General features: G+C 48.5%; 1 protein-coding gene across 1 annotated transcript in view; it reads left to right on the top strand.

Annotated features, from left to right (window-relative positions):
- The first annotated feature begins 2,423 nt into the window (after positions 1-2,423).
- Positions 2,424-26,285, top strand: part of LOC113271209 (myosin-13) — a 48,619-nt gene continuing 24,757 nt past the window's right edge. The window contains 18 exon segments of the mRNA XM_026521000.4: positions 2,424-2,627; positions 4,385-4,528; positions 4,646-4,802; positions 6,604-6,631; positions 6,719-6,830; positions 8,080-8,172; positions 10,137-10,200; positions 10,289-10,387; positions 10,496-10,599; positions 12,616-12,754; positions 15,683-15,801; positions 16,514-16,663; positions 16,777-16,947; positions 17,870-18,179; positions 20,659-20,732; positions 20,828-20,915; positions 24,423-24,540; positions 26,151-26,274. Coding sequence (XP_026376785.3) covers positions 2,424-2,627; positions 4,385-4,528; positions 4,646-4,802; positions 6,604-6,631; positions 6,719-6,830; positions 8,080-8,172; positions 10,137-10,200; positions 10,289-10,387; positions 10,496-10,599; positions 12,616-12,754; positions 15,683-15,801; positions 16,514-16,663; positions 16,777-16,947; positions 17,870-18,179; positions 20,659-20,732; positions 20,828-20,915; positions 24,423-24,540; positions 26,151-26,274 — 2,298 coding nt within the window.

The following is a 26,285-nucleotide window of genomic DNA, read 5'->3' on the forward strand; positions in this document are numbered from 1 at the left end:
GGAGTCTCTATCTTTGAGAGTGTGAAGGGATTCTGAGAACACAGGGTTGGAGAACCACCATTATTGTAAAACCCACTTAAGCCACAACACTGGGGACCACCGTTAGGGAATGGGAAAGCTATGTGCACGAATTCTTTTTTTTTTTTTTTAAGATTTTTTTTATTTATTTGAGAGAAAGAGAGAGAGAGCAAGAGAGAGTGAGAAAGAGCACAAGCAGGGGGGAGGAGTAGGGAGCTGGACATGGGGCTCGATCCCAGGACCCTGGGATCATGACCTGAGCCGAAGGCAGATGCTTAACCGACTGAGCCCCCCAGGTGCCCCTGCACGAATCCGTCTTGATCCACTATCCAGGAACCGAGAAAGTTTGAACCGGCACAATGGCCACAGGCCAGGGGCCCTCTTTCTGGGAGTGCTACTGACTTCCAGTCTCCTTCTTTGAAAATCTAACCACCACAGTTCAGCAGAGACAGTGGCCAAAGTAAAATTACAATGTAACTTAGCCGAAGAAGGTCCAGAGGGAAGCCGATGATTCTCTTTGTAGGAATAAAACCCCAGAGCAGCGCAGGCAGGAATAATAAAACATGTTACCAAATGAAGAGCGATTTCATAACGGAGGAGCTTGGGGACTAGCTTCCAAGAGAGGACCGTAAAATGTTCAATTCTCCTACTTTCACTAGGAAACGTAAAAAGCCTTATTTAAAAAATATGAACTTTTCTTAAGAGAGCTATGGGGATACATGTGTGTGACTTCACTCTGTAATCAGTTACAGAAGAACGAGAGGGAAGGGAAAGGGGAGGAAAAAGGAAGGGAAGCGACGTGGGGAAAAGAAGTGGAGGGGCCCAGGGGTCAGAATCCAGAGGGAGCTGGACAAGCAGAATCCGAGAACCACACCATCTGCAGGGGCCTTAGAAATCAGCTCGACTTGCTGCTTCATTTTAAGTGGAAATACACAGGGGCCCAGAGAAGTTAAGTGGTTTGGCCGAGTTCAGCGCTGGGACTTTAAAGCCAGATTTTCTGGCTTCTAAGCAGGGAAAAATAGAGAAGGGCTGAAGAAAAGGGGGGATGGTTTGGGGCGGGAATGATAGGAGGGATGGGAGGGAGAAAGTGGAAGAGAGGGAGAGGCAGAGACAGAAAGGGTCTTACACACACACACACACACACACACACGCATGCATACACACACACCAGCCAGTGAGTTGTAAGGCAGATATTAAACTAATTAAACACTGCTTGTCACACTCTGACATTGCTATACACAACTGAAGTTTGGAGACCACTGCACCAGACCCAATACTTCTCGCTCGGCTATGTAATCCCCTGGAGATCTCATTGAATACACGGTTTCTGATTCGGCAATCCGGGGTGGGTCAGAGATGCTGCATTTCTTTTTTTTTTTTTTTTTTAAGATTTTATTTATTTATTTGACAGAGATAGAGACAGCCAGTGAGAGAGGGAACACAAGCAGGGGGAGTGGGAGAGGAAGAAGCAGGCTCATAGCAGAGGAGCCTGATGTGGGGCTCGATCCCATAACGCCGGGATCACGCCCTGAGCTGAAGGCAGACACTTTACCGCTGTGCCACCCAGGCGCCCCCAGAGATGCTGCATTTCTAACACACTCCTGAGCGGTACGATATAACAGATTCAAGGACCACACTTGTAGGAAGGCTCCAGGTCAGCCGTTCTCAGATATGGTCCCTGGACCAGCAGCATCAGCATTCCCTGGGAACTTGCTAGAAATGCAAATTCTCAGGCCCATCCCAGACCTAAGAATCGAAACCCCAGACCATCTGTGATTTAACAAGCCCTCCAGGTAACTCTGGTGCACGTTAGTGTTAATGCACGTTAAACCACTGCATTTGGCCATAATGCCTCCCATCAGCTTGCTACCTAGAATATACTAAGGAAGGGTGGCAAGACTTTACATTCAAGTCTTTACTATTCTTTGGGCTGTCTGAGATTTCTACTAGGAATTATCAACTTCCCAATAATTCTTTTCACATGCCCTTAAGATTTGGGGATGATGCTGAGATCATGGGGCTCAAACATGATGTGTAATTAAGGAAGTGCTTCTCAAATCCCCCTTCACTGGGCTCACCTTTAATGGGCTCACTCTAGTTGGTTCAGACTTCCTTCCATGCATGGGGCTGAACTAACAGATATCCCCCCCTAAATCAGCACTCAGGGATGAAAACAAGCCCTCAAATTTTTTCTGAGAGTACAGTCTCCCCTTTAGCTCACATCCACTTGCCCAATCTAAGCCCCTAGACCTGGTCCTGGATTCCTCAGGACCTAAATTAATCCCAGGAGGTTTTGACTTGGCCCCATCTGCACAGAAATAACAAGGTGGGGCCCTTCCCATTCAGGAGTCATGCAAGCTCCAGACTCAACCTTCTCCCTGGTCTTCCCAGCGCCCCCTGCAGTCATGAGCTCCGATGCAGAAATGGCCATTTTTGGAGAAGCAGCTCCCTACCTGCGGAAGCCAGAGAAGGAGAGAATCGAGGCACAAAACCGCCCATTTGATTCTAAGAAAGCCTGCTTTGCAGTGGATGATAAGGAAATGTACGTGAAAGGTATGATCCAGAGCAGGGAGAATGACAAAGTCACAGTCAAGACCCTGGATGACCGGGTAAGTGTTGATCTCAGATGTCCTCCATCACTTGCCTTTGGAGTGGGGTATTAGGAATCCACGTGCTGGTCCAGAGGAATCTGAAGATAGAACAAAATGTACACTTGCCTATTCGGTAGTGAAGCGACCGGTGAAAGCACCTATTTGCAAACACCTTCACTCCCACTTCTTTCACTTTTCCAGGACTTGGGCTTTGAGAGTTTTTGTGATGTTTGCTTCAGGGAAAAGGGAAGGTGTGGGTGGCAGAGGCTGGACCATTTAAAGGAGACATTGGTGCTGATCACTGCTGGGTGGGCCAGGCAAATATCCCTCCCTACGCTGCAGAGTGACCTCCTGAGAAAGCACTGGAGGTGATGCCTAGCTTAATGTTGAGAATTACAGTACATCGGTCAATTCAGTATTTACTGGACACGCACGTCTACCATCCGTCCCTTTGCAAATGGAAGCACATCTCAGCACCTGCTTTCCCAAAGTTTACCACCTAGTGTAGGAATCAAGATGTGTCTGGCAGGTATGACTGTCAGTTCACAAACTCAGGCATATGAGGAAGATCTGTCTTTTAGTTCTTGTTTGTTTGTTTATTGAACTTAACCTCTCGTTTCAGCCTCTTTTCACTGGGAGGGAGATAAATTTTCTTCACTCACCTTGGGATCCCCTCCTATGGTTGTGCCTCATTTTCAGGACGTTACACAGTACCACACTGAGGGTCTCACAACCACCCCACCACCCCCAAATGATCTGCTAAGAAACACGTCCCAGGGCTTGAAGCTTCAGGACGTACAGACTTTCCCATCTCCCCTCTGCTACTTTGGGTGTCTCTCTGGTGTAGGGTGGTGGGGCAAAAGAGTTTCCTTTCCTCAAGAGATTTGGTATGTACCAACCAATCCCCTTCCTTTTGTCTTTTCACTACAACCCTCAAAGCTTTTCTAAGGACTTAGGCTTTGGGAAAACAGAAGCCAGAAAGCCTTATAAGCTCTTTCTCTTTTCTGCCCTATTTTCTACCTCTTCTGAGTAATGGAGTGCACAGCCAGCTGTATATTTGAATGGGGGAGTCGGGGGCGGGGGGCAAACCCAGAGGAGGGTTTGAGACTAAGTAATAGTCTCAGAAATACTGTACAGCCACAGGCCATGCTACAAGTCAAATATTGTAACTATTAGAGCAGAGCTGCAAGGAATTATGGAAGCCTTGAAAAGACGGGGAGACAGGAAACGGGTCATGGAAGAGGAGTCACTTGAGCTGAACTTTGAGGGTTTCTGAACATAATTTCAGTGAAGATAGTCCAGACAAAGGAACCCACGTGAGCAGAAGTATTGAGGTGGAAATGCACAGAATACATTGGAGTATTCCCTTCCAACCATCCAACCTTTGTTGCATTGAAGGACTCAAAGCAAATGGGGTAAACAGAGGCAACCTTTCATGGCCTGGGCCATCCCGAGTCCCACCTGGACCCTGAGGGCTGAAGGGCTCTGTTGCTGTGTACACCTGCAACTCGTTCTTGGCACACACAAGGGCACACTGACCTGGGGGTGGGTGGGGTGGGCATCAGACCAGAACTGGCTATGAAGTTTGACCAGAACTGGGTTCATCAAGGACAGTTATTTGTGGATCATCTCTGGGAATGGAAATGACCCATGAAGCTACTCATGCTAATCGGGCGATTACACCGCAATCTCTCGCTACTTCCATCACACCAAGTACAGCAGGGTTCTAGCACTGGCTGTCCTCTCCATCATGTGCTTTTCCTCTCAATCCCCAGACACTCACTCTCAACAGTGACCAGGTGTTCCCCATGAACCCTCCGAAATTTGACAAGATCGAGGACATGGCCATGATGACCCACCTGCACGAGCCCGCGGTGCTGTACAACCTCAAAGAGCGTTACGCAGCCTGGATGATCTACGTGAGTTCATTCTCATGGCCTTCTGCTCATGCAGCTAGTTAATAGTTTGAAAAATAGATGATTAAGGTCCCCATGAAATGATTATATTCTTTTTTTTTTTTTTTCTTTTTGGTGTAGACCTACTCGGGCCTGTTCTGTGTCACCGTGAACCCCTACAAGTGGCTGCCGGTGTACAACCCCGAGGTGGTGGCCGCCTACCGAGGCAAGAAGCGCCAGGAGGCCCCGCCCCACATCTTCTCCATCTCTGACAACGCCTACCAGTTCATGCTGACGGGTGAGCAATTTCTTCAATCCCTATTTTTTTAAAATAGTTTCAGTTAATGATGCAAGCCCTTTAACTGGACTGGTTCTTAGTGAATTATTCAAGTCCTTCCGAGGCCTTGATCATCTGAATGGGGTGATGGTCAAGGTGACCTTCGGGAACTCTGATGATATGATGAAAAGCCAGAGGTTCATATCTCCCATTAGCAGCCACGGTGCATAGGCTAGTGCTCACGTCTAAAGCCTCGCTGTGCACCTGCTTATTTGGGGGAATGCAGGATGCAGGGAGAGGCCCTACCCCCACCTCCAAAGAACCGCCTTCCTCCCCCCAACATGAGCATGCTTAGAAGAAGAGAGACTAGATTAATAGCTGCTAGGGTGCAAACTTGGAGAACCGGGCATAGCAGTGTCTATAACCTACATTTCCAGAATGGCACAGGAAATAGACACGTGGTAATACTGTCATGTCACTGTGTTTCGAGTCACTTTTGTCTGTCCCACTTTCACCTGACTTGGTCTGCTACAGACTCAAGAGGCAGAAGCAAGCCTTCGAGATCTGAAGACCCTTGGAGTCATCTGTCAACCTCCGGTTGCCCAAACCTCAGCCCTTCCTCTCTCACACTCAAGCCTAGCCATTCCTGCACACTTAATATTTTTCTTCAAATTGACTGAAGCTACATCAGTTTTCAAAAGAGGATCGATAGCATTATTTGTATGAATTTCCTAGGGCTGCCGTATCAGTACCACAAAACGGGTGGCTGACACAGCAGAAACTATTGTCTCCAAGTCTGGAGGCGGGAAGTCCAAGGTTGGCGATGTCAGTGGGGTCCTCTCCTCCCCAGGGCTGAGAGGCAGAACCCGTTCCCTGCTTCTCTCGAAGTTTCTTGGTGGTTTGCTGGCCATCTTGGGGGTTCCTTGGTAGAAGCTCCACCCTGCTTACACAGTCACCTTTAGGTGGCATTCTCCCTGTGTGCATCTGTCTCCAAATCTCTCCTTTGGATAAGGCCCACGATTGTATTGGATTAGGGTGGATTAGGGCCCCCCACACTCCAGTATGACATCATCTTTTTAAAAAAATATTTTATTTATTTATTTGTTTATTTATTTATTTTTGAGAGAGAGAGAGCCCGAGCAGGGGGAGGGAGAAGCGGTCTCCCTGCTGAGCAGGGAGCCCGATGCAGGACTCGATCCCAGGACCCCGGGATCACAACCTGAGCCGAAGGCAGAGCTTAACCAACTGAGCCACCCAGGCGTCCCCCAATGTGACTTCATATTCACTAATAACATCTACAATGACTCAGTTTCCAAATAAGGTCATATTCTGAGCTCCTGGGGGTAAGAAACTAACAGATGAATTTGGGTAGCGGGGGATACAGTTCAACTCCTAAACTATTGTAAGGGGAAGACCATGATCACTTTCCACAAGTAGAGAGTAAAGGTAAAAGAAAAACCAAATGATAATCAGTGTCCATATATTATAATGAGAAGCTGCGCCTTCCCACAAGCCCGGAGTCTGAGACTTGCTCTCTTGGTTAAAAAAGGAGATGAGAAATTGCTGGCAAGCAGTTGAAGATCTATGAACAAGAATCCTTTTCCCGCTGTGGGATTCACTGGTCACTTGCCTCACGGTCCATGCTACACATCCCACATTCAGGAAATCTACGAAAATAGGAGGAAGATTAGCCACACCCAAGTCCCCACACTGCTAGTTCACAGCAAAGCTATGCACTCCAATCAGCCCCAATGTTGCCCTATTTTTGTATTCTGTGTGTTTGCTGTTTCTTTATTTTGTTTTCTCCCCTCTGCCTCTCCAGATCGGGACAATCAGTCCATCCTCATCACGTGAGTAACCTGAGTTTGCACCACGATGACTTGGAAGCCAGAGCCGTCCCTTGCACTCCTTTATCTTATTTGCTTCTGAACCGACAGCGGAGAATCCGGGGCGGGGAAGACGGTGAACACCAAGCGTGTCATCCAGTACTTCGCGACAATTGCGGTCACTGGGGACAAAAAGAAGGAGCAGCAACCAGGCAAGATGCAGGTGAGGAGCTCCCTGCATCTGGAGGTTTGCTGGAGCAAGGACAACTTAAAGACGGGGTGAGCACCCAGTGTATGCAGGGCTCAGTGCTCAGCAGAGATGCGCGGGACAGGGTCTGGTCCCACCCGTGCTTGTGGGGCAAGGCAGGAGGTGGTGCCACCTGGTGGACGCAGGCGGTAGCACTGGCTCCATCAGCAACAGCCCGGGGACCCTAAGCAGCTAGTCCTGTGCTCCCCTGAAGAACGGATGCTTTGGGGGGAGGGGGCGTCTCTCAGACAGGAGCGCACATCAGAATCACCAGGAGTGCTTCTTAACCACCGATTGCTAGGCCCTGGGCCCAGAATCTGATTGAAATTACTAACTCACATTCACAGTCCTGCTACTCTGCATTTCTCTCATGTTCCCGCCGTTCACACAAGGGGTCAGGGATCACACTTTGAGAAACACTGGGCGGGATAGTAGTTTGGAAATGGCTCTGGAGACAGAAGGATAAGCAGTCGTGGGTGGGGGGTGAGAGTAAAAATTCTGCTTTCTATGAGTGGACTTCTTTTTTTAAAAGATTTTATTTATTTATTTGAGAGAGAGCACGAGAGAGAGAGGGAGAGAACATGAGTTGGGGGCAGAGGGAGAGGGAGAATCAGACTCCCCGCTGAGCAGGGAACCCGACTCCGGGCTCCATCTCAGGACCCCGGGATCGTGAGCGGAGCCCAAGGTAGATGCTTCACCGACTGAGCCACCCAGGCGCCCCTATAAACAGACTTCCGAGCAATAATTCTCGTGACATATTTTTTGCGACTTAAAATTTTTTTTTGAGAACCACTATTTCTATTATACGATCCCTTGGGTGACTTTCATTGCTCAATTCTATGTCTACTTCTGCACCCAAATGTCTGTATTAGATGGGTCATGATGCATGCTGCAACAGAGGTATGTATTCTAAAAATCCATGATTTATAATGGAGTGTTATCAGAGATGAAAGGAGGTCTGAAAAATCAAGAGGAAACCTGGAATCTGGTGTGGCCAGAGTCACACTGATGCTATACCAAGGAGACCCTCTCCGGGATGGGACTCTGAAGCCTCCTTGGGTGGTGGGGACGGGTCCATGGGTACCTTCACCCATCGGCACTGACCACCAGCCTGGGCTGGTCAGTGTCTCTCCCAGGACTCTGCTCTGGGCAGTTTCAAGTCACCATGGGCTCCTTCAGAGGATACTCCAAAGTCCTTCTTTTGGTTTTTCTTGTTTATTATTAGGGGACTCTGGAAGATCAAATCATCCAGGCCAACCCCCTGCTTGAGGCTTTTGGAAACGCCAAGACCGTGAGAAATGACAACTCCTCAAGATTTGTAAGACCCAGTCTAATTTTAACTACCCCCCCCCCACCAAGAACCAAACTCTCTCCTCAAATGCTGGAGATATATATATTTTTTTAAAAACCCACATAAACTAGAGTATAGCCAGCCTTATTCTACCCTCAAGTCATTCAGATCAATTGAGCCCGGCTGGGATAATCGGATACTCTGAAGAACGTGTTAGCTCATTGTTGGCAGAGGGAGGATTTATCTGTCCATTCCTAACGAGGCTCATCACCTCAGAGCATCCTAAAGTCATGGTGATTCAAATTCCACAAGTAGGGAGAGATTCCTTTATGGTCTCACTAGGTGGAAGCATTTTAAAATGCTGAAGTCCATTGAGCAATCTCCATTGGCTTATTAGCCACGGAAACCTTAGTTTGAATTAAGGGAGCAGCTTTGAACTGCTCCAAGTCAGAAGGAATTGGGAGAAGGAAAAACCCGGGGAAGGCAGGAGAGCTCAAAACTTGGGACTACGTTGATGTAGATATTGAAGGATATGTTTCATCCTTCGACATTTCGCTTAAGATTTGTTCGCCCAAAGAGACCTTTACTTCCCCATGGGCAAATACACAAACATCCAGCCCTCCACCTAATCTCACTATACCACGAAATGAACAACTACCATGAGGCAAAGCCCTCACTTAATGCTTATATTTGCAAGACAATATCAGGACTCCACACATCTCAGGAGCTGGATAATCTCAAGCTTGTGTTTTATGGTTGCTTCTCAAGGAGAAAATGCTCACTGATAAGAAAGTGGAAGCAGCCATCAGAGACCCTGGGGATGAGCCTTGACCTTTCTTTCTTTCCCTTGGTCCTCTGTGCATTGCGCATCTGCACATGTGTCTTCCTAGTGCACAACTAAAAACTCTTGCTTGTAGGGGATCCGGGTGCGTGTTATACAGCAGAGATATGGTGCATCTACTTGCACCAAGTTATTGTGTTAACCTGGCACCAGCTTAAAATGGAAGACAATACCTTTAGATACGCCCACTGCCACTCCCATTTATTTAGTACTTGGGTCTCTCCTCTTGGCCCTGACCCAGAAGTCATGATTGCCCCGGTTAACCTATCCACCTTCCACCTACCAAACAAACATTTGCAGGCTAAAACTTCCATCATTTTCCACTGAGCAGCTAGCAATATTGAAGACCAACACCTACAGTTCACTCACACCTCCACTGACCCTTCACCAACTCTCCCCAAGCTTCATTTGGAAAATAGAAGATTACAGAGTGCTGACTATAGTCCAGACTCTGTGAGTCGATGAACAATGCAACACTGTTGCCTTCAGATTTGCTCATGGTGTGGTAGAAACCAGTCCCTCACAAAATTTCACCTCTTGCCTCCCCTCAAAAGGGGAGAACTCAGACTCTGAATGCGTATTTTGGGAGCCAGAGAGCCTGGCCTGAGCCTGGGAGCTAGGTTTGCTTATAGTAAGCAATAAGGAAAACCAAAGTGAGAAATCTCAGAAGGAACACCCAGAGGCAAAAGAAAGAAAGATAGAGGGAGAGAAAAAAGGAAGGGAGCGAGGGAGAAAGGAAGGAAGGAAAGGAAAGGAAGGAAGGAAGAAGTGTTGGCAAGATGGTGCAACCAGGCCTATCAAAGGTATCATGAAGGATTTGGGAATCCAGGTACCAGAGAACAGGATAAAATCCAAGGGGACTGTCTAAAGTAAGGTGATCCCAAGCAGAAGCTGGAGAGGGAACTCGTGGATGTCCCCAAAACTGGAGGGACAGGGCCAGATGCTTTGCATACAACATCTGAGTCTTGGCTAAGCCAGCTTGGGGACTCAGGTGCCAGGCAGACAGAGAGCAGGGAAGTCCTCCCCTTCTAGCATCACTTCCTCCCTGACCCTACCCTTCCCACCCATGGCTGGTAGCACCTGGCAAAAGGCAGCCACAGTACCATCTAAATCAAATAACTGTGATGTTTGTCAACCTGCCATTGGACAGGGGAAGTTCATTCGAATTCATTTTGGAGCCACAGGAAAGCTGGCATCAGCGGACATTGAAACCTGTGAGTCCCAACGCCATATTGGGCACCATGGTATTTGGCCACAGAGGCACTTCCTAGCAGAAACCACATTCTTTCTTATTACCCTTAGATCTCTTGGAAAAATCCAGAGTGACGTTTCAGTTATCCAGCGAGAGAAGCTATCACATTTTTTACCAAATCTTGTCAAACAAGAAGCCAGAACTCATCGGTAAGTTCTTAGGGTACTGGTCTCACCCTCCAAATCAGTCACGTTGGAAAAACACCCAGAGCGCACCATGCACATGTGAGATGCTAACAGGAACTTCGTGTTTTGCAGACTTGCTCCTCATTTCAACCAATCCCTTTGACTTCCCCTTCGTGAGCCAGGGAGAGGTCACCGTGGCCAGCATTAACGACAGTGAAGAACTTCTAGCGACTGATGTAAGCACTTTCTTTCCTTCCTTCTTCCTTTCAGCACAGAATTACTGAGTTTGTGAACTAAGAGGCACCCTAGCGATCTAATCAGAGACTGGGACCCAAGGATGCTCAGTGAACAGACCCGAGCTCTCAGAGATCAAGATGTCAAGGGAATTAGTCCAGAAGGCACCCCTCGCCACTCAGCTCCACCCCAGAAGATGCCGTGGGGAGACAGAAAGTTCTCCAAAACGGGCCTCCAGTTCCATTCCCCAGCATTTTAGAGTCAGGTTTTGCACGTATAAAGTTTGTTAAAGGTTTTGTTGGAAATTCTCGGGCTACAAAACCATCTGCATGGTTCTTTAAGAAAAATTTTTAAATACAGCAAAGTATAAAGCAGGAAAAACAACCCACTCTATAGCAGCAGACAGGCCACACCTCATGCTACCTGCCCCCATCAGGCTCACGTTCGGCTCCCACACGTCCTCGGCGCACCTGTCAGGCCTCCGGCCGTTAGCTTGTTTCCAAGGTTAATAACTAGAATAATAATAATAATAACAACAACAACAACAACTAAGTGCACTGAGCACTTACATGTGCTAGGAACAGAGGTAAATGGCTTTCCCTTCTTTATCTCATTTAAGCCCCCTCCAAAACCTCTTGTAAAATGCCCCCATTTTACCAAGAGGGAAGCTGAGTCTTAGAAAGAAAACACACGATTTGCTTCAAGACAGAGCTTGTCAATGACAGAACACTTGAAGCCAGGTCTGCCCAACCCCAGAACCTGCATTTTTTTAACTAATAGACACCATCTCTGAGCAATTCATCTCCCACGGAGCTTCTCCCACGGAGCTTCTCCTGGGTGGTCAGTTACGGCCGAGCAGAGGGGGAGTGCTCCCCACGAGGGACTGCATTCCCCAAGAGGCTCCCAGACAGGAACTCTTTCACCTGGTTCCTTCCAATGTGGAGTGAAAGGTTTTCCCTTTTAACCTACAGCAACCCCCTCCTACAGCATAGATATGCATCAGCTGGAGATGGGATATGGAGTCAAGGAGGCCATCATGGCTCAGAATCTCTCCTCCGCCAGGTGGGCTCCCGGCCTGGACTCTCCTTCTCCAGAAGGGGGCGCCACCCAAGAGAGCCTCATTGTCCAATACCGTCCCGCTGACACTGCCCTACCAGCTCACCAGACACGTTCCAGACATGTCAGCTCCCCCAGTGGGCATTGCTTATGCTCAGGCTGCAAGCTCCGTTACATAGTCAATACATAGACCCCAGAGAAGGATTTCCTAGTTTAAATCTTTGCAGTAGAAGACCGGCCGAGTGGCTATAAAACCAAGTCAGCTACTGCCTGTAGGCTCTGAAGTGACCCAGTGCTTGTTCCAGCCCCAGTTTGATCATCTGCTACCTGTGTGACTTGGGGCAGGTCTCTTAGCCCGTTAGAACCTCAGGTCTCACCTGGAACTTTGGAAAGATCTGCACACCTCTAAGGTTCTCATAGCGACGCAGTGAGATATGGATGGTGCCTTAGCCCACGCCTAGCACAAGGGGGCTCTGCAGAAGTTCTCCCCTTTCTTATTTGAAAAATGACGGCATTCTCTTCGATGACCTTCCCTTCCAGTTCGAATAGGCTGGGGCGCCATATTGTCTCAACCCTGAACACCACCAGAATTCCTGGCTTCCAATGCCAGACTCTCGAGGTGTTGGACACTATTTCTCAGACACTCTCCATGACCCTTCCTTCTCCTGGTATCACGTGATGGTTGCCAGTGACCTCATCCAGAAAACGGCCCTAAATCTATGTAAAGGATTCAAATCAGTCCTGATTGGATGGAAGAAAACAGAACGTTCACATTTTCTCCCATAGTCTCCACCCTCCCACACAAACATGTTAAAGAAATGGCTTTTAACCCCTAAGTTAACATACCACCCCGTCATCCACTTCTTTGGGCAAATGCTGTCTCACGGGCAGTACAGAAAGGGTGAGGTCTTTGCCAGGGAAAACTGAGTCCCTGTGACAACTGTCCTTTCTCTAACTCCCAGAACGCCATTGACATCCTGGGGTTCAGCTCAGAGGAGAAAGTCGGGATCTACAAGCTCACGGGGGCCGTGATGCATTATGGGAACATGAAGTTCAAGCAGAAGCAGCGGGAGGAGCAGGCAGAGCCGGACGGCACCGAAGGTAACCGCATCTGGGCAGAGACTGGCGTCTGACTCTGCCCCTATATTCATGGGTGGACGGGGCCCCGTGAGATGAGCTCTGGGTTCCTCCCGAGAGCTGCTTTTCGGAAGTTGCACAAATGGAAAGTGGGGTATCCAAGGCTCATTGTGCTTGCCCTGGGGAAGTCCACTCCTTCTGTCAAGGAATCTGATAGTGGTGGATCCTTGAGAAACAAAAGACATCATTCTCATGGACGAGTAATCACTGCCCACCTCGCTCTCACCATCGCAGTTCACCTGCTATCTTAAGGTAGACATTGACGAGAGGATATGGTTCTGTCACTTTCTCTCCGTGCACGTCATTATTCACATGCAGAATGCGGTCCTGAGCACCTGGGCCAGGTGAGGAAGTTTTCTCCTCCTGTTGCCTTCAATTCCATTCTGACATCTGTTGAACTTAACCCTGAACCAGGGACTGGTGTACGAACCTCCCCCCCTCCCCACTTCATGACTCTCACCTGGCTGATCTCTCCAACCCCCCCCCCACCCCCCGCCAGGTCCTGGAAACAGAGCAGATGGCAGTGGGAAGGACTACCAGCAGCAGGACCCACCCACCATGCGCCCTGCTCGTGCACCTCATCTCTCACGCTGTGTCTTTAATCTCTTTTATTAATTCCAAATGGACTGATTAGTGACCTCATTGCAGGAGTAATAAGTAGCCCATCAGCATTCACTGGTTTCCACCCCCGAGCAAGTGGAGGGGATTATGCAGGAAATGTACACCAGGGGGCGCCAATCCTCGGGGCCATCTTGGAATCCTGGCTGTGGCAGTGGTGTAAGATAAGGGGCCCCAGAGAAACTGTTCAGAGCCAGGGACACTTCTGATTGGGATAATCAAGGAAGGCTTCCTGGAGGAAGAGGGCACTGACATGGACTTTGAAGGATGGGTAGGATTCTGAAGAGGGGGAGCGGGAAGAAGGCGGTCTGGGCAGAGAGGAAGCATAACAACCAAGGGGGAAGAGGAAGGAATGTGAGGGGACTGAACAGCAGAGGGGTCCAATTTGGCTACAGAAGAGGATATGTGCGGTGGATTTGTAAGAGATGGGGATTAAAAAGCGGTTATTTTGGTATCAGTTGGAGAAGGCCTTGAGTGCGGGGATAAATGGTTTAGAACGTACATGGTAGGCACAGGGGGAAACCATGAACTCTCCACGTAGCAGGGGAAGTTCGTGGGAATTAATCTGTGAGCAGTCGGGCTTATCAAGAGAGTGGGACCATGAAAAGAAAGTGTATCAGGCTCCTCAGCAAGGGTGGATCATATGATAAATATCACGGCGGGGGCTCAGGCCCCCTTCCAGGCCCAGCTGCTGCGTGTTCCGTGTGTAGGAGCAGAAAGATGCTGCAAAGGGGAGAGTGGGGGCTATAATCCAGTCCTGAGGTCCTCTAACGATGATACCAATCCGAGTGAACATTTGCTGAAAGCTCACCCCACACCAGGCCCCCACTGCACGACAGCCCAACCCATGGGGTCCTGCCACAAACCCTCCCTCCAGTTTACAAATGAGAAAACTGAGTAGTAAGGAAGCAAAATCAAAATTTGAGCATCGGGCCCTCTGAGTCTAGAGCCCAGGCTCTCTGCCACTATACTCTTCCAAACGAGGGCGATGCCAGCTCTTTTGAAGCGGCAGGGAGCAGGATTTGGTCCCTGTCTGGCCACAGGCATGTGAGCAATGAGAAGAAAGGATGTAATCACCCCAAACTTGCAAGTTTGGGGTAACTAGAAGAAAACCATCCGCCGACATGGGCAGAGCAGAGAAAGGGATATTTTGAGCAAAGAGGAAAGCACACATTTGGCCTCTTATTAAGCACTTGACAAGTACTGCCCAGGATTTTCATTAGCTCAACTCCCCAGCCAGCAATAAGGTAATGGTCCCGACCAAGGAGGAGCTGTCCCTAGAGGAGCAGTATTTCTCTACCTTCTCGATGAGTTCAGTGCAGGCAGCCAGGTCCATTCCAAAGTCAGCTGAATCCCCAATGAACTCTATGAAATTGCCAAATCTCAATTGCTTTTGACCCTCTCCCAACCCACCAGAAGGCTGGGTCAAGGTTTTCTAGTTCTCTCTCAGCTATGAGCATGACATCCTGCAGAAATTTAGGGAGCTGCCTAACATATATTGCTAACTGTTGTTAACTGTCCGAATGGTGCCTCCTTTACTCATTCGCCATTTTGTGGAATTATCAGACTCCAGTATTACTGTGTAGCTGTATCCTCTTAAAAATGAAAGTTACAGGAGTGCCTGGGTGGCACAGCAATTAAACGTCTGCCTTCGGCTCAGGCGTGATCCCGGCGTTATGGGATCGAGCCCCGCATCAGGCTCCTCCGCTACGAGCCTGCTTCTTCCTCTCCCACTCCCCCTGCTTGTGTTCCCTCTCTCGCTGGCTGTCTCTATCTCTGTCGAATAAATAAATAAAATCTTAAATTTAAAAAAATGAAAGTCACGGGCACCTGGGTGGCTTAGTCGGTTAAGTGTCCCACTCTTGATTCCAGCTCAGGTCGTGATCTCAGGTCGGGAGATCGAGCCCCAGGTCAGGCTCTGTGCTGACCATGGAGCCTGCTTAGGATTCTCTCTCTCCCTCTCCCTACACCACTCCTCTGCTCTCCTCACTCTCTCTCTCAAAAAAAAAAAAAAAAAAGTAAAGAAATTTAAATATCAGTAGGTCAAGATTCAGTTCAAGATTGCATCTAGAAGGCAAACTAAAAGTTCTGGAAAACCTGCACCCCTAGATTATGAGATCGAAGCTTCCTTGGACAAGCCCAGTCCTGGTGCACGTAGGAGAACATAAAAACACCAAAAAGGATTATGGGAAACGTTTCTGGGAGGACCCGGGGCCTGATTCGCCATGTCAGCCACTGCCGTCTTTGTGTGACACCGTTTCCCTCTTCCTTCAGTGGCTGACAAAGCTGGCTACCTGATGGGTCTGAACTCTGCAGAAATGTTGAAAGGCTTGTGTTGTCCAAGAGTGAAGGTTGGGAACGAGTATGTCACCAAAGGGCAGAACGTCCAGCAGGTAATGGAGATGCTCTGTGTTCAGTTGACTCCATTTTTCTGCTATTTTAACCACCATCTTAAAATTCTCCCATTGCAGGTGTCAGAAGTACATAAGCAACTGGCCTCAGCATTAAGGGGAATTTCATTCTTAGGCCCCCAGGGTAGCTCAAGGAATGCACATCAAGGGGCACCATTGGGCACCAGGAGGGCTGGAGCCAGGAACTGAAGGGCCCTCTGGAGCTGGGCAGCCCCTCTGCAGCTCCTTCCCTGGGGCTCTGGGGATGGTCATTGCTCCCCTTCTCTTCTGCTTCCTCACTAAGCAGACAAACTCTCTCCACCTGTCCTGCCCACGGCCACCCCCTAGCTCCCAAGTTCACATCTCTGTAGTTCAGCCTCCTGCGGAGACTGAGACCAGTGTCTTTGACCCCAGTTCCAAATTCTCAGGAGAGACACTCTGTGTAACCGGACTTGGATCAGAAGTCCACCTCTGGTTGGGTTATGTGCAGCCAAGTTCTAGAGTCATGTGTTATAACCATGGTTGTTAGAAGACTATCTTTGTAAATGGGATAGTTCTCAAAAGAAGAACATCTTAACCTGGCAAGTGCTTTAAGGAATATTTAATATTAAGTTGGACTCTATGAAATTGCCATTCTCCAACCACTTTTGACCTTGAAGACATCATCAGCTTCATGCTTCAACTTTGAGGGTTGAGCGGGTGATCTTTCTTCAAGGTGACCAATTCGGTGGGCGCTCTGGCCAAGGCCGTCTACGAGAAGATGTTTCTGTGGATGGTCACCCGCATCAACCAGCAGCTGGACACCAAGCAGCCCAGACAGTACTTCATCGGGGTCTTGGACATCGCCGGCTTTGAGATCTTTGACGTGAGTTGTTTGGATAAATGCCCTTTTAAGGCCCTTCCATTTTGGTCTGCTTTGCCGAATCGCCACTGGATTTTCCAGACTCACTCCAACTCCTTGCTATTTCCAACACCTAGTTCAACAGCTTCGAGCAGCTGTGCATCAACTTCACCAACGAGAAGCTGCAACAGTTCTTCAACCACCACATGTTCGTGCTGGAGCAGGAGGAGTACAAGAAGGAGGGCATCGAGTGGGAGTTCATCGACTTCGGGATGGACCTGGCTGCCTGCATCGAGCTCATCGAGAAGGTAGAGAAATAGATGCTCTCCAGGGACAGCTCCTCCTTATTTGGGACCATCATCTCTTTGCTCTCACTCTACCCTGATGATAGAATGGTGATCCCAGCCCTACTCTTCCGGCCTTCAGATAGCTGAATCCCCTTGCACAGACAAGTGTTGGGAAAGCAGGCATAATTCAGACACCTAAGCAGGTCCATGGGTGGTTAAGATCCAAGGGCTCAGTTCTTCCCAAGAATGTGAACGGGAGCCCGGGAGAAACTGTGGTGTTTCATACCTTATTGACTTGTCCAAAGACCCAAAGACGACAGACTATGGAGCAGTGGAGTTCTCGGAATAATGTTACTATAAAAATAGTAGAGGAGGGGCTCCTGGCTGGCTCCATCGGTGAAGCGTCTGCCTTCAGCTCAGGTCTTGATCCCAAGGTCCTGGGATAGAGTCCCGCATCGGGCTCCCTGCTCAGCGGGGTGCCTGCTTCTCCCTCTCCCTCTGCCTGCCACTCCCCTGCTTGTGCTCTCTCTCTCTCAAATAAATAAATAAAATCTTAAAAATAAAAAATAAAAAAGCAGACAACATTAACTAAAAAAAAGGGAATTTCTGTAACATTTTGAGCACTGGTCATGTTGGAATGAGTTAATCTTCCTAAGGCGGCTACGGAGAAATCCAAACATGATTGTTTCAATATTACTATTATTTTATGTCTATGTACGTAACTTTACTTTTTCTGGGGGGTATGCCTATTGCTAAAAGTGAGTTATATTTATATACATACAGTTTAGTATCTCTCCATGTTCCTTTGTTCAACAAGCATTCATGAAGCATATACTCTGTCTAGTGCTGTGCCCCAGAGAGTTTGTGTTTGGCTCCTGCAGACAATGGAGTCATTGAAATGTACCATTAAATGCTGAGTCATGGTCTGTCATCCTACTTTCAGCCCATGGGCATCTTCTCCATCCTGGAAGAGGAGTGCATGTTCCCGAAGGCCACAGACACCTCCTTCAAGAACAAGCTGTATGACCAGCATCTGGGCAAGTCCAGCAACTTCCAGAAGCCCAAGCCTGCCAAAGGCAAGGCCGAGGCACACTTCTCTCTGGTCCACTACGCCGGGACCGTGGACTACAACATCACCGGCTGGCTCGACAAGAACAAGGACCCCCTGAACGAGACCGTGGTCGGGCTGTACCAGAAGTCTTCCCTAAAGCTGCTGTCCTTCCTTTTTTCCAACTATGCTGGTGCAGAAGCAGGTAAAATTCTCTCTCCACCCCCCACCCATGGGGAAAGTTCTGCGTAATTACTTATGACCCAGAGCTGCTCCTAGAAGAACCAGTATTCAAGTGTGAGCATCAGACTGAGCTGGATTTATTGGCCTGTCTCTGATATCCAATTTTCTTTCTCCTATTCTTCCTCCTTCTTGAGAGATTGAGTTCTGTAGAGGTAAACAGGGGACTCTCAGGGGACAAAATGGCCAATACCACATTTTTAAATAGCTTTTTAAAATTGAGATGGGGTGGCTGGCTGGCTCGGTCGGAGGACCATGCAGCTCTTGATTTGGGGGTTGTGAGTTGGAGCCCCACATTGGGTGTAGAGAGTACTTAACTAACTAAATAAAAACTTTAAAAATTGAGACATAACTCATATGCCATACAATTTACTCTTTAGAAAATTCAGCAGTTTTGAGTGTATTTACAGGGTGTTCAACCATCCCCATTATCGAATTCGAGAACATTTTCATCACGCCAGTTACCCCTTCGCGAGGTTCTGTCAACTACAAAGCTACTCTCTGTCTCTATGAAGTTGCTTATTCTGGTCATTTTGTGTAAATGGAATCATACACTACAGGGTTTTTGAGTCTGGCTTTTTTCATGTAGCAGAATGTCTCCAGGATTTGTCTGTGTTGGGACACACTTCTTTTTATAGATGAGTAATATTCCAAAATGGATAGCACACATTTTGTCTATCCACTCATGAGTTGATAGACATTTGGCTACTGTGGATCGTGCCGCTGTGAACATTTGTATACAAGTTTCTATATGGGCATATGCTGTCAGTTCTCTTGGATATATACCTAAGGAGTGGAATTGCTGAGTCATATGGTAACTCTATATTTAACTTCTTGGGGAACCTCCAGACTGTTTTCCAAAATGGTTGCACAAGCCAGTCTCACTTGTTACATTTACTTGCATTTTATTTTTTTTTAAGATTTTATTTATTAATTTGACAGAGACAGCCAGCGAGAGAGGGAACACAAGCAGGGGGAGTGGGAGAAGAAGAAGCAGGCTCCTAGCGGAGGAGCCCGATGTGGGGCTCGATCCCAGAACGCCAGGATCACGCCCTGAGCTGAAGGCAGACGCTTAATGACTGCGCCACCCAGGCGCCCCTACTTGCATTTTATTTTTAAAATAATTGCCACAATAGGGTTTTTAAATTATGGGCTGTCTTAAATACATCAATTTTAAAAATTAATGTACTTAATGTGAAAATATAGGCAATGTAATCATTCATTCTGTAATTAAAAACAGACAAGAAGGGGCGTTTGGGTGGCACAGTGAGTTAAGTGTCAGACTCTGGGTTTCAACACAGGTCATGATGTCAGGGTCCTGGGATCAAGCCCCGTGTCAGACTCCGTGCTCAGCATAGAGTCTGCTTGGGATTCTCTCTCCCTCTGCCCCTCCTCCTGCTCTCTCTCTCAAATAAATAAATAAATATTTTTAAAAAAGGAAAGAAAAGAAAAAAAACCCTTCAGCTCTGTTACATCAAAAGAAAACCAGAAAGTCCCATTTCAGGGTTTGAAGGATGTGGCCACCACTAAAAGAAGGGAATCCTTATGCACTGTTGGTGGGAAGGTAAATTGGTGCAGCCACTGTGGAAAACAGGATGCAGTTCCCTCAAAAATTAAAAATAAAATTACCATATGATCCAGCAGTCCATATCTGAAGGAAGCAAAGTCACTATCCTAAAGAGATTATCTACACCCCACGTTCACTGCAGCATTATTCACAATAGCCAAGACATGGAAACAACCCAAGTGTCCGTCCACAGATGAATGGATAAAGAAAATGTGGCATACTATTCAGCCATAAAAAAAGAGAAAATCTTGGATTTGCGACAACATGGATAGACCTCGAGGGTACTATGCTAAATGAAATAAATCAGAAAGAGAAGGACAAATCCTGTGTGATCTTGCTTATACGTGGAATCTAAGAAAACCAGACTCATGGAAACAGAGAGCAGACTTTGTGGTTGCCAGAGGTGGGGGTGAAGGGATGGGGGAATTGGATGAAGGTGTCAAAAGATATTAACTTCCATGGGCGCCTGGGTGGCGCAGTCGTTAAGGCGTCTGCCTTCGGCTCAGGGCGTGATCCCGGTGTTCCGGGATCGAGTCCCACATCGGGCTCCTCCGCTGGGAGCCTGCTTCTTCCTCTCCCACTCCCCCTGCTGTGTTCCCTCTGTCGCTGGCTGTCTCTATCTCTGTCAAATAAATAAATAAAATCTTTAAAAAAAAAAAAAAGCTGCAAAGTTCTCATCACAAGGAAAAAATTGTAACCATGTATGGGCACAGATGTTAAACTCAATGAGACTGTTTCAAAACGTATACATGTATCAAACCGTGATGTCAGTGCACGTGAAAGTTACACAGTGTTATATGTCAATGACATCTCAATAACCTTGGGGGTGGGGAGGGCTCAGGGCTACATCTGACCCACCCTCCGTGTCTGTCTCCAGGTGATTCCGGGGGGAGCAAGAAGAGCGGAAAGAAGAAAGGCTCGTCTTTCCAGACAGTGTCGGCGGTGTTCAGGGTTTGTGTTTTGGCAATTTCTACGTTGGGCTGTTCTTCTGGTCTGTGGAATAGCATTTGCTGAGGTACGTGTGCTTATTTTGATTTGTGTCCCAGGAAAATTTAAACAAGTTGATGACCAATTTAAGGAGCACTCACCCTCACTTTGTGCGGTGCCTGATTCCCAATGAGACCAAGACTCCCGGTGAGTGAGACTCCATCAGAACAGGACTCCCCGAAACGTGTGTAAACTTCCACGCGCGTGAGCGCGTGTGTGTTTCCCTGAGCGGAGGGTTATGGTGTCTATCACCTCTCAACGCCGTCTATGAACTGACATGGCCAGATTTAGCAAATACAACTACCAGATGCCCCGTTACGTTTGAATTTCAGATGAACAATGAAAAACGTCTTTGTGTAAGAATGACCCACGCGGCGTTTGGGATGCATGTACACTACAATATGATTTACCGAATCCGAAATTCAAACTCACCTTGGCGTCCTGTATTTTACCTGGCACCCCTCCTCTGAAGTCATATCCCAAATAGTCAAGTGCTTACAGAGGCACGTCAGATCCATGACATTCATAAGGTTCTCCAGGGGCTCTGTGACTCCTTTCCCCCAAAGACAACCACGGCATCTCGAGTATTCCACAGTTAAAACCCCTGTTTCCCAAGCCTATATGGTATAGAGTTACTCTATCATTTCTACTGCTTCCAACAGTGAGGTAAGTATAGTTCTGTCCATTTTACAGATGGGAAAACTGAGAAATGTAGATCTAGAACACTGGGCAGTACCATAGATCCTGAACCATCGCTCAGTCCCCGATGCACAACTATTCTTAGAAGGTAGTGGGGTCTCAGTGTCGTTTGTCACAAAGAGAAGAGCACACAGCCACACCGAGCTCTGGCTCCGAGGCAGCTCACTTACAGCTGATAGAGTTATCTACCCCAGACATGAGTAAGCATCCTCCCTCTGCAATGTGACAAGGGAGCAGAGGGTTTCAGAGGCTGGAAGGACACACACACACACACACACACACACACACACACACACACACACAAAACAAACCAGGTCCACCCGTTGCTGCCCATGGGAACCTTAGCTGCGTACTTTAGCTTTCCGGGCTATAAAACGAGGATTAAAGTGGTATTTCATGCATGCATTCACTTAGGTAGCTTTTCATTTATTTATTTAATGAGTGCTTATAAACTCTGTAAATATTAATTCACTCAACCTGTCTTAAGGGGGTTGTTGTAAGGATCGCATGAATGAGTGCATGTCAAGCATTTCAAGCAGGACCAAGCACCTTGTGAACGCTCAGTGTATCTGGCCGTCGATGATAATACTAATAGTCGTTATTAGTGTAATTACAAGAAGAGGAATAATTATGATAATAATGTTATATATGATAATAATCGTGAGAAATGATAACATCATGGGGAAATAATTGTATTATCACATTAATAATTATTAATTGCTTGTGATAGTATTACAGTATAATTACATCATTAATTCTTATGTTATTATTATTATTATTATTATTATTATTATTACTGAAAGCCAGACATTTCAGTTCTCCAAACAACCACATCTACTATGTGTAGCGGAATTCATCTACCATGAAAATCTAAGTCAAAGGCAAAAACCAGTGGGCTCACTGCTTGGACCCACGTTGTCTTTGCAAGCTGCACCCCTCCCAGGGAACCCAGCACAGCCCATGTCTCCTCCAGGCTTGGAACGGCGCTGTTTCTCTGGTTACGCATCAAACGAAATTGTTGGCTTGCGTGTCTTGTCACAAAGAAAGCAGATTTCCATGATTGTTCTGAGCACATGTCCACACCAACCAAACGTGCCATCCGTAAAGCGCCTGCTGCAAGTATCAGGCAACAGGGGTGGAGTGCCCCTCCCTGGGTTTAACCTGTGCCTCTAGGGGCCCCCAGGGGTCCGGGCAATCCACTGGTTCCCTTTTTCTCCTAGAAGGTGAATTGTGACGAAATCTCCAAGCCTTCCTCTCCATTTTGCTTCTCCTTCGTTGGCGCCTCTCTGTTTTCTTTCTCATTTCTGAGAATAGACTAAGACCCTACTACAGGAGCGTGGGCGAGGCTTTGGAAAGGACCTACTGGGGCCTCTTCACTTTCTAGAAGAGGGAGTTGAGACTGTGGAGATTGAAGTGCCTGCCCCAGGGCGTCGGGAGCTGGGGCTGGAGTCCTGGTCCTGGGTCAAACCACAAACTGATTCTCCCACACACCTGCCTGCAAAGCTGAGATGGCAGGAGAAGGGAGTTTGCTGGAGCTGATGAATGAGAGATAGAGAGAAAATTCTTTAGCAATAGTAACATGAGAAAGATAAGGCAATAGCTTGGGGGACTTTTTAAATGTTTTGCACATGGGTCAGAGGGCAGAGAGGATTGTCTTTGTGGGCCTTCCAGACACGTCACCGCCTGGGTTGGGAGGGACACGGGGAGAGCCCAGGGAGAAGTCAACCCAGTTCTGAGCCTGCAGGGGCCCAGGGGAAGGAGGGAGCCCAGTCTCAGCTCTGCGGCTACCCGGCAGGGCCCTCACCTCTCCCAGAAATGGGGGTGCACAACTGGCATCAGAGCCCCTCAAAAGCCTCATCCAAGAAATACTGGGAGCTGGACTTGGGGATCCCTCGGGTTCGCTCCCAGGAGAGGTCCCCTGAGTGTCTGATGTTTCTCCTTGGTCTTAACCACTACTTTCTCGAGAGAATCACTGGCCAGTGGAACCTTCAGGAATGATGGAAATGTTCCACGTCTGTGCCATCCACAACGGCAGCCACTGGATACATGACACGCAGCCGGTGGGGCTAAGAAAAGGAACTTTTCATCTTAATGAATTTAAATTTAAATAACCACATGTGGCCAGAAACTATCGTATCAGACAGCGCAGCTCCAACAGAACCTTGAAACTTGCGTAAATGAGTAGTCCTCTCTCCTCCCAGCCACCAAGGAAATCTGTGAGCCTTCTAGAAGTTTCCAGAAGGTTCATCAGAGACAGCTTTAGCCTTCCCTCTCCCCAGCAATCTAGGGAACCCACAAGGAAAAGCCATTATGCAGCTATAAGACGGCTCCTAACCACACACAGGGCCCCAGTACAGAATTTTCTCAGTCCCCGTTTGATTTGTGCCCGACCCAAGAGAGTCCCTGATAAGGGTTTGTCCCTGATAAGGGCTTGTCCCTGTGGGTCCTTGTCGTCCTCCCAGGGTTGGTGTCCCCCCCTTCCTTTCCAGAGCTCATGCTCAGCCGTCAGCAGATGACCACCCTGCATTCAACCCCTTGCGCCCTCTAAAGCACAGCTGTCCTCTCTGTTTCTCTGCTCCCACTAAAGGCAAAGCTTACAGATGTTACATCCTGACCTTGAGTCGACAAGGGCACATCACGTTATCTAATGGGAAGTCCAGAGGGTACCCATACTCATTCTAGCCTAGCTAAGACTCAAGGGCCAGGAACAGGGTAAAAGATCAATATTCTGGCTTTTAGCCCATAACAATGGGGTGCTCCAGTGTCCCCAGGAGGTTGGGATTATTTCTACTGGGGGACAGTAGATAGGCTCCAGCCTCTCCTGGCCCCTCCATCTTAGAGCCAGTACTAACTCTTTCCACTCAAGCCTCGGCGTGTGGGCGTGTCTCACGGAGGCCAGACCGTCAAAGACAAAGAAAATACCGCTGACATACCCCCGGAACATTCTCTCCCCAGGCGTGATGGACCATTACTTGGTCATACACCAACTACGCTGTAATGGGGTCCTCGAGGGCATCCGGATTTGCAGGAAAGGATTCCCCAGCCGCATCCTCTATGCTGACTTCAAACAGAGGTAGATTGCCTGGCTTTCCATCTCTCTCCTTTTTTCTTTTTTAAAGATTTTATTCATTTGGGGGCACCAGAGTGGTTCAGTCGATGAAGCATCTGCCTTTGGCTCAGGTCATGGTCCCGGGTCCTGGGATCAAGTCCCACATCGGGCTCCTTGCTCATTGGGGAGCCTGGTTCTCCCTCTCCCTCTGCCTGTGCTCTGCCTACTTGTGCTCTCTCTCTGTCTGTCTCTCAAATGAATAGAGAGAGAGAGAGAGAGAACATGAGAAGGGGGAGTAGCAGAGGGAGAGGGAGAAGCAGACTCCCCAGCTGAGCAGGGAGCCTGATGCGGGGTTCCATCCCAGGACCCTGGGACCATGACCTGAGCCTAAGGCAGACACTTCACCAACCCAGCCACCCAGGCACCCCACATCTCCTTCGGAGGGCACCTTGTGCGTTCCCCAGAGGAGCTCCTTGGGCTGGGTGTTTGGTGAGCTCACAGCTTCCCAGGGCTTCTGTGAGCCTTGTCTTTAGCTGGGGGGATGATCTATGCCCAAAGTGAGTGCCAGGCCAGCCCGAATGGGGTCCCAGAATCAGAGCCCCAGCCCTCCAGCTTGACTGTGCCCCTAGAGCAGTTTCTCACCTGCACCGTTGACGTTCCAGGCTAGATAATCCTGTCTTGCGGGGGCTTCATGTGTCTTGTAGGATTTTAACAGCATCCCTGGTCTCTATCTACAGTGTTGGGAGCAAACCACACCCCACCCACACTGGGACAATAAAAAATGTCTCCCGATATTGCCAGATGTCCCCTGGAGAGGGAGGACATGGGGGGGAGGGTTTAAATTGTCCCCAGTTGAGTTCCGCTGCTCCAGACCAGCTCTCTCCTCCCAGCTGCCATCTAGGCTCACAATTCCAGGCCCTGTCTGGAGTAGAGGAAGGGAGAGGACACTCGAGAGGTAGGAGGACCACAGGCCTGCAAGTCACAGATGATTTCAAGGTTCTTTTACATCAGATAAGAACTATTTCCCCTGAAAGCAAAATTCCAGCTGTGTACCCAGCTGTGTACCCCCTCTCCCAGACGAGCTGTACAATATTCCATTTCTTCCTAAGGCTGGAGTGGGAGAAGTTTCTAGAAGTCCTGGTCTTAGGTATGGGGTGGACCTTGTCTCAGGTATGGGGCCGTTCTTGGGGATTGAACCATTTAGGAAATTCTGTCCCTTGATGGAAACCACCTCCCAACGTAGCCCAGCCAGGCCAATGAGGGGGGGGCTAAGTAGATGCTAGGCCTGACACAGCTTCCAAAGCCAGATTGAAGGGAAGGGAAGGTGTCTCCTCTGCTTCCTGTGTGCTCGGCCAAGTGCTGGCAGACTCTTGTCACCTAAACCGTGGTGGCTTTCCAGGATCCGTGTTCCCTCAGGGGAGGGCATGGCTTTTCTGGCCTGGGTCATCACAGAATGCGCTAGGCCCTGGCAGGGGTGAGGCCCCTGGGCAGAGAGGAGCAGAGTGAGGCATTCAGGAAACTGCATGGAGGGAGCACCCTCCCAGCTCTGTGCGGCCAGAGGCCCTTCTCCCCCGAGTCCCCCTCCCATGCCCAGCTGCCGGCAGGTGTCCAACCAACCGAGTTCCACCCCCCAGGTACCGGATCCTCAACGCCAGCGCCATCCCTGAAGGGCAGTTTATTGACAGCAAAAATGCTTCTGAGAAGCTTCTGAGCTCCATCGACGTGGACCGGGAGCAGTATCGATTTGGCCACACCAAGGTGAGAACACA

This window comes from Ursus arctos, unplaced genomic scaffold, assembly GCF_023065955.2.
Source record: "Ursus arctos isolate Adak ecotype North America unplaced genomic scaffold, UrsArc2.0 scaffold_14, whole genome shotgun sequence".
In the NCBI taxonomy this organism is placed as follows: Eukaryota; Metazoa; Chordata; class Mammalia; order Carnivora; family Ursidae; genus Ursus; species Ursus arctos.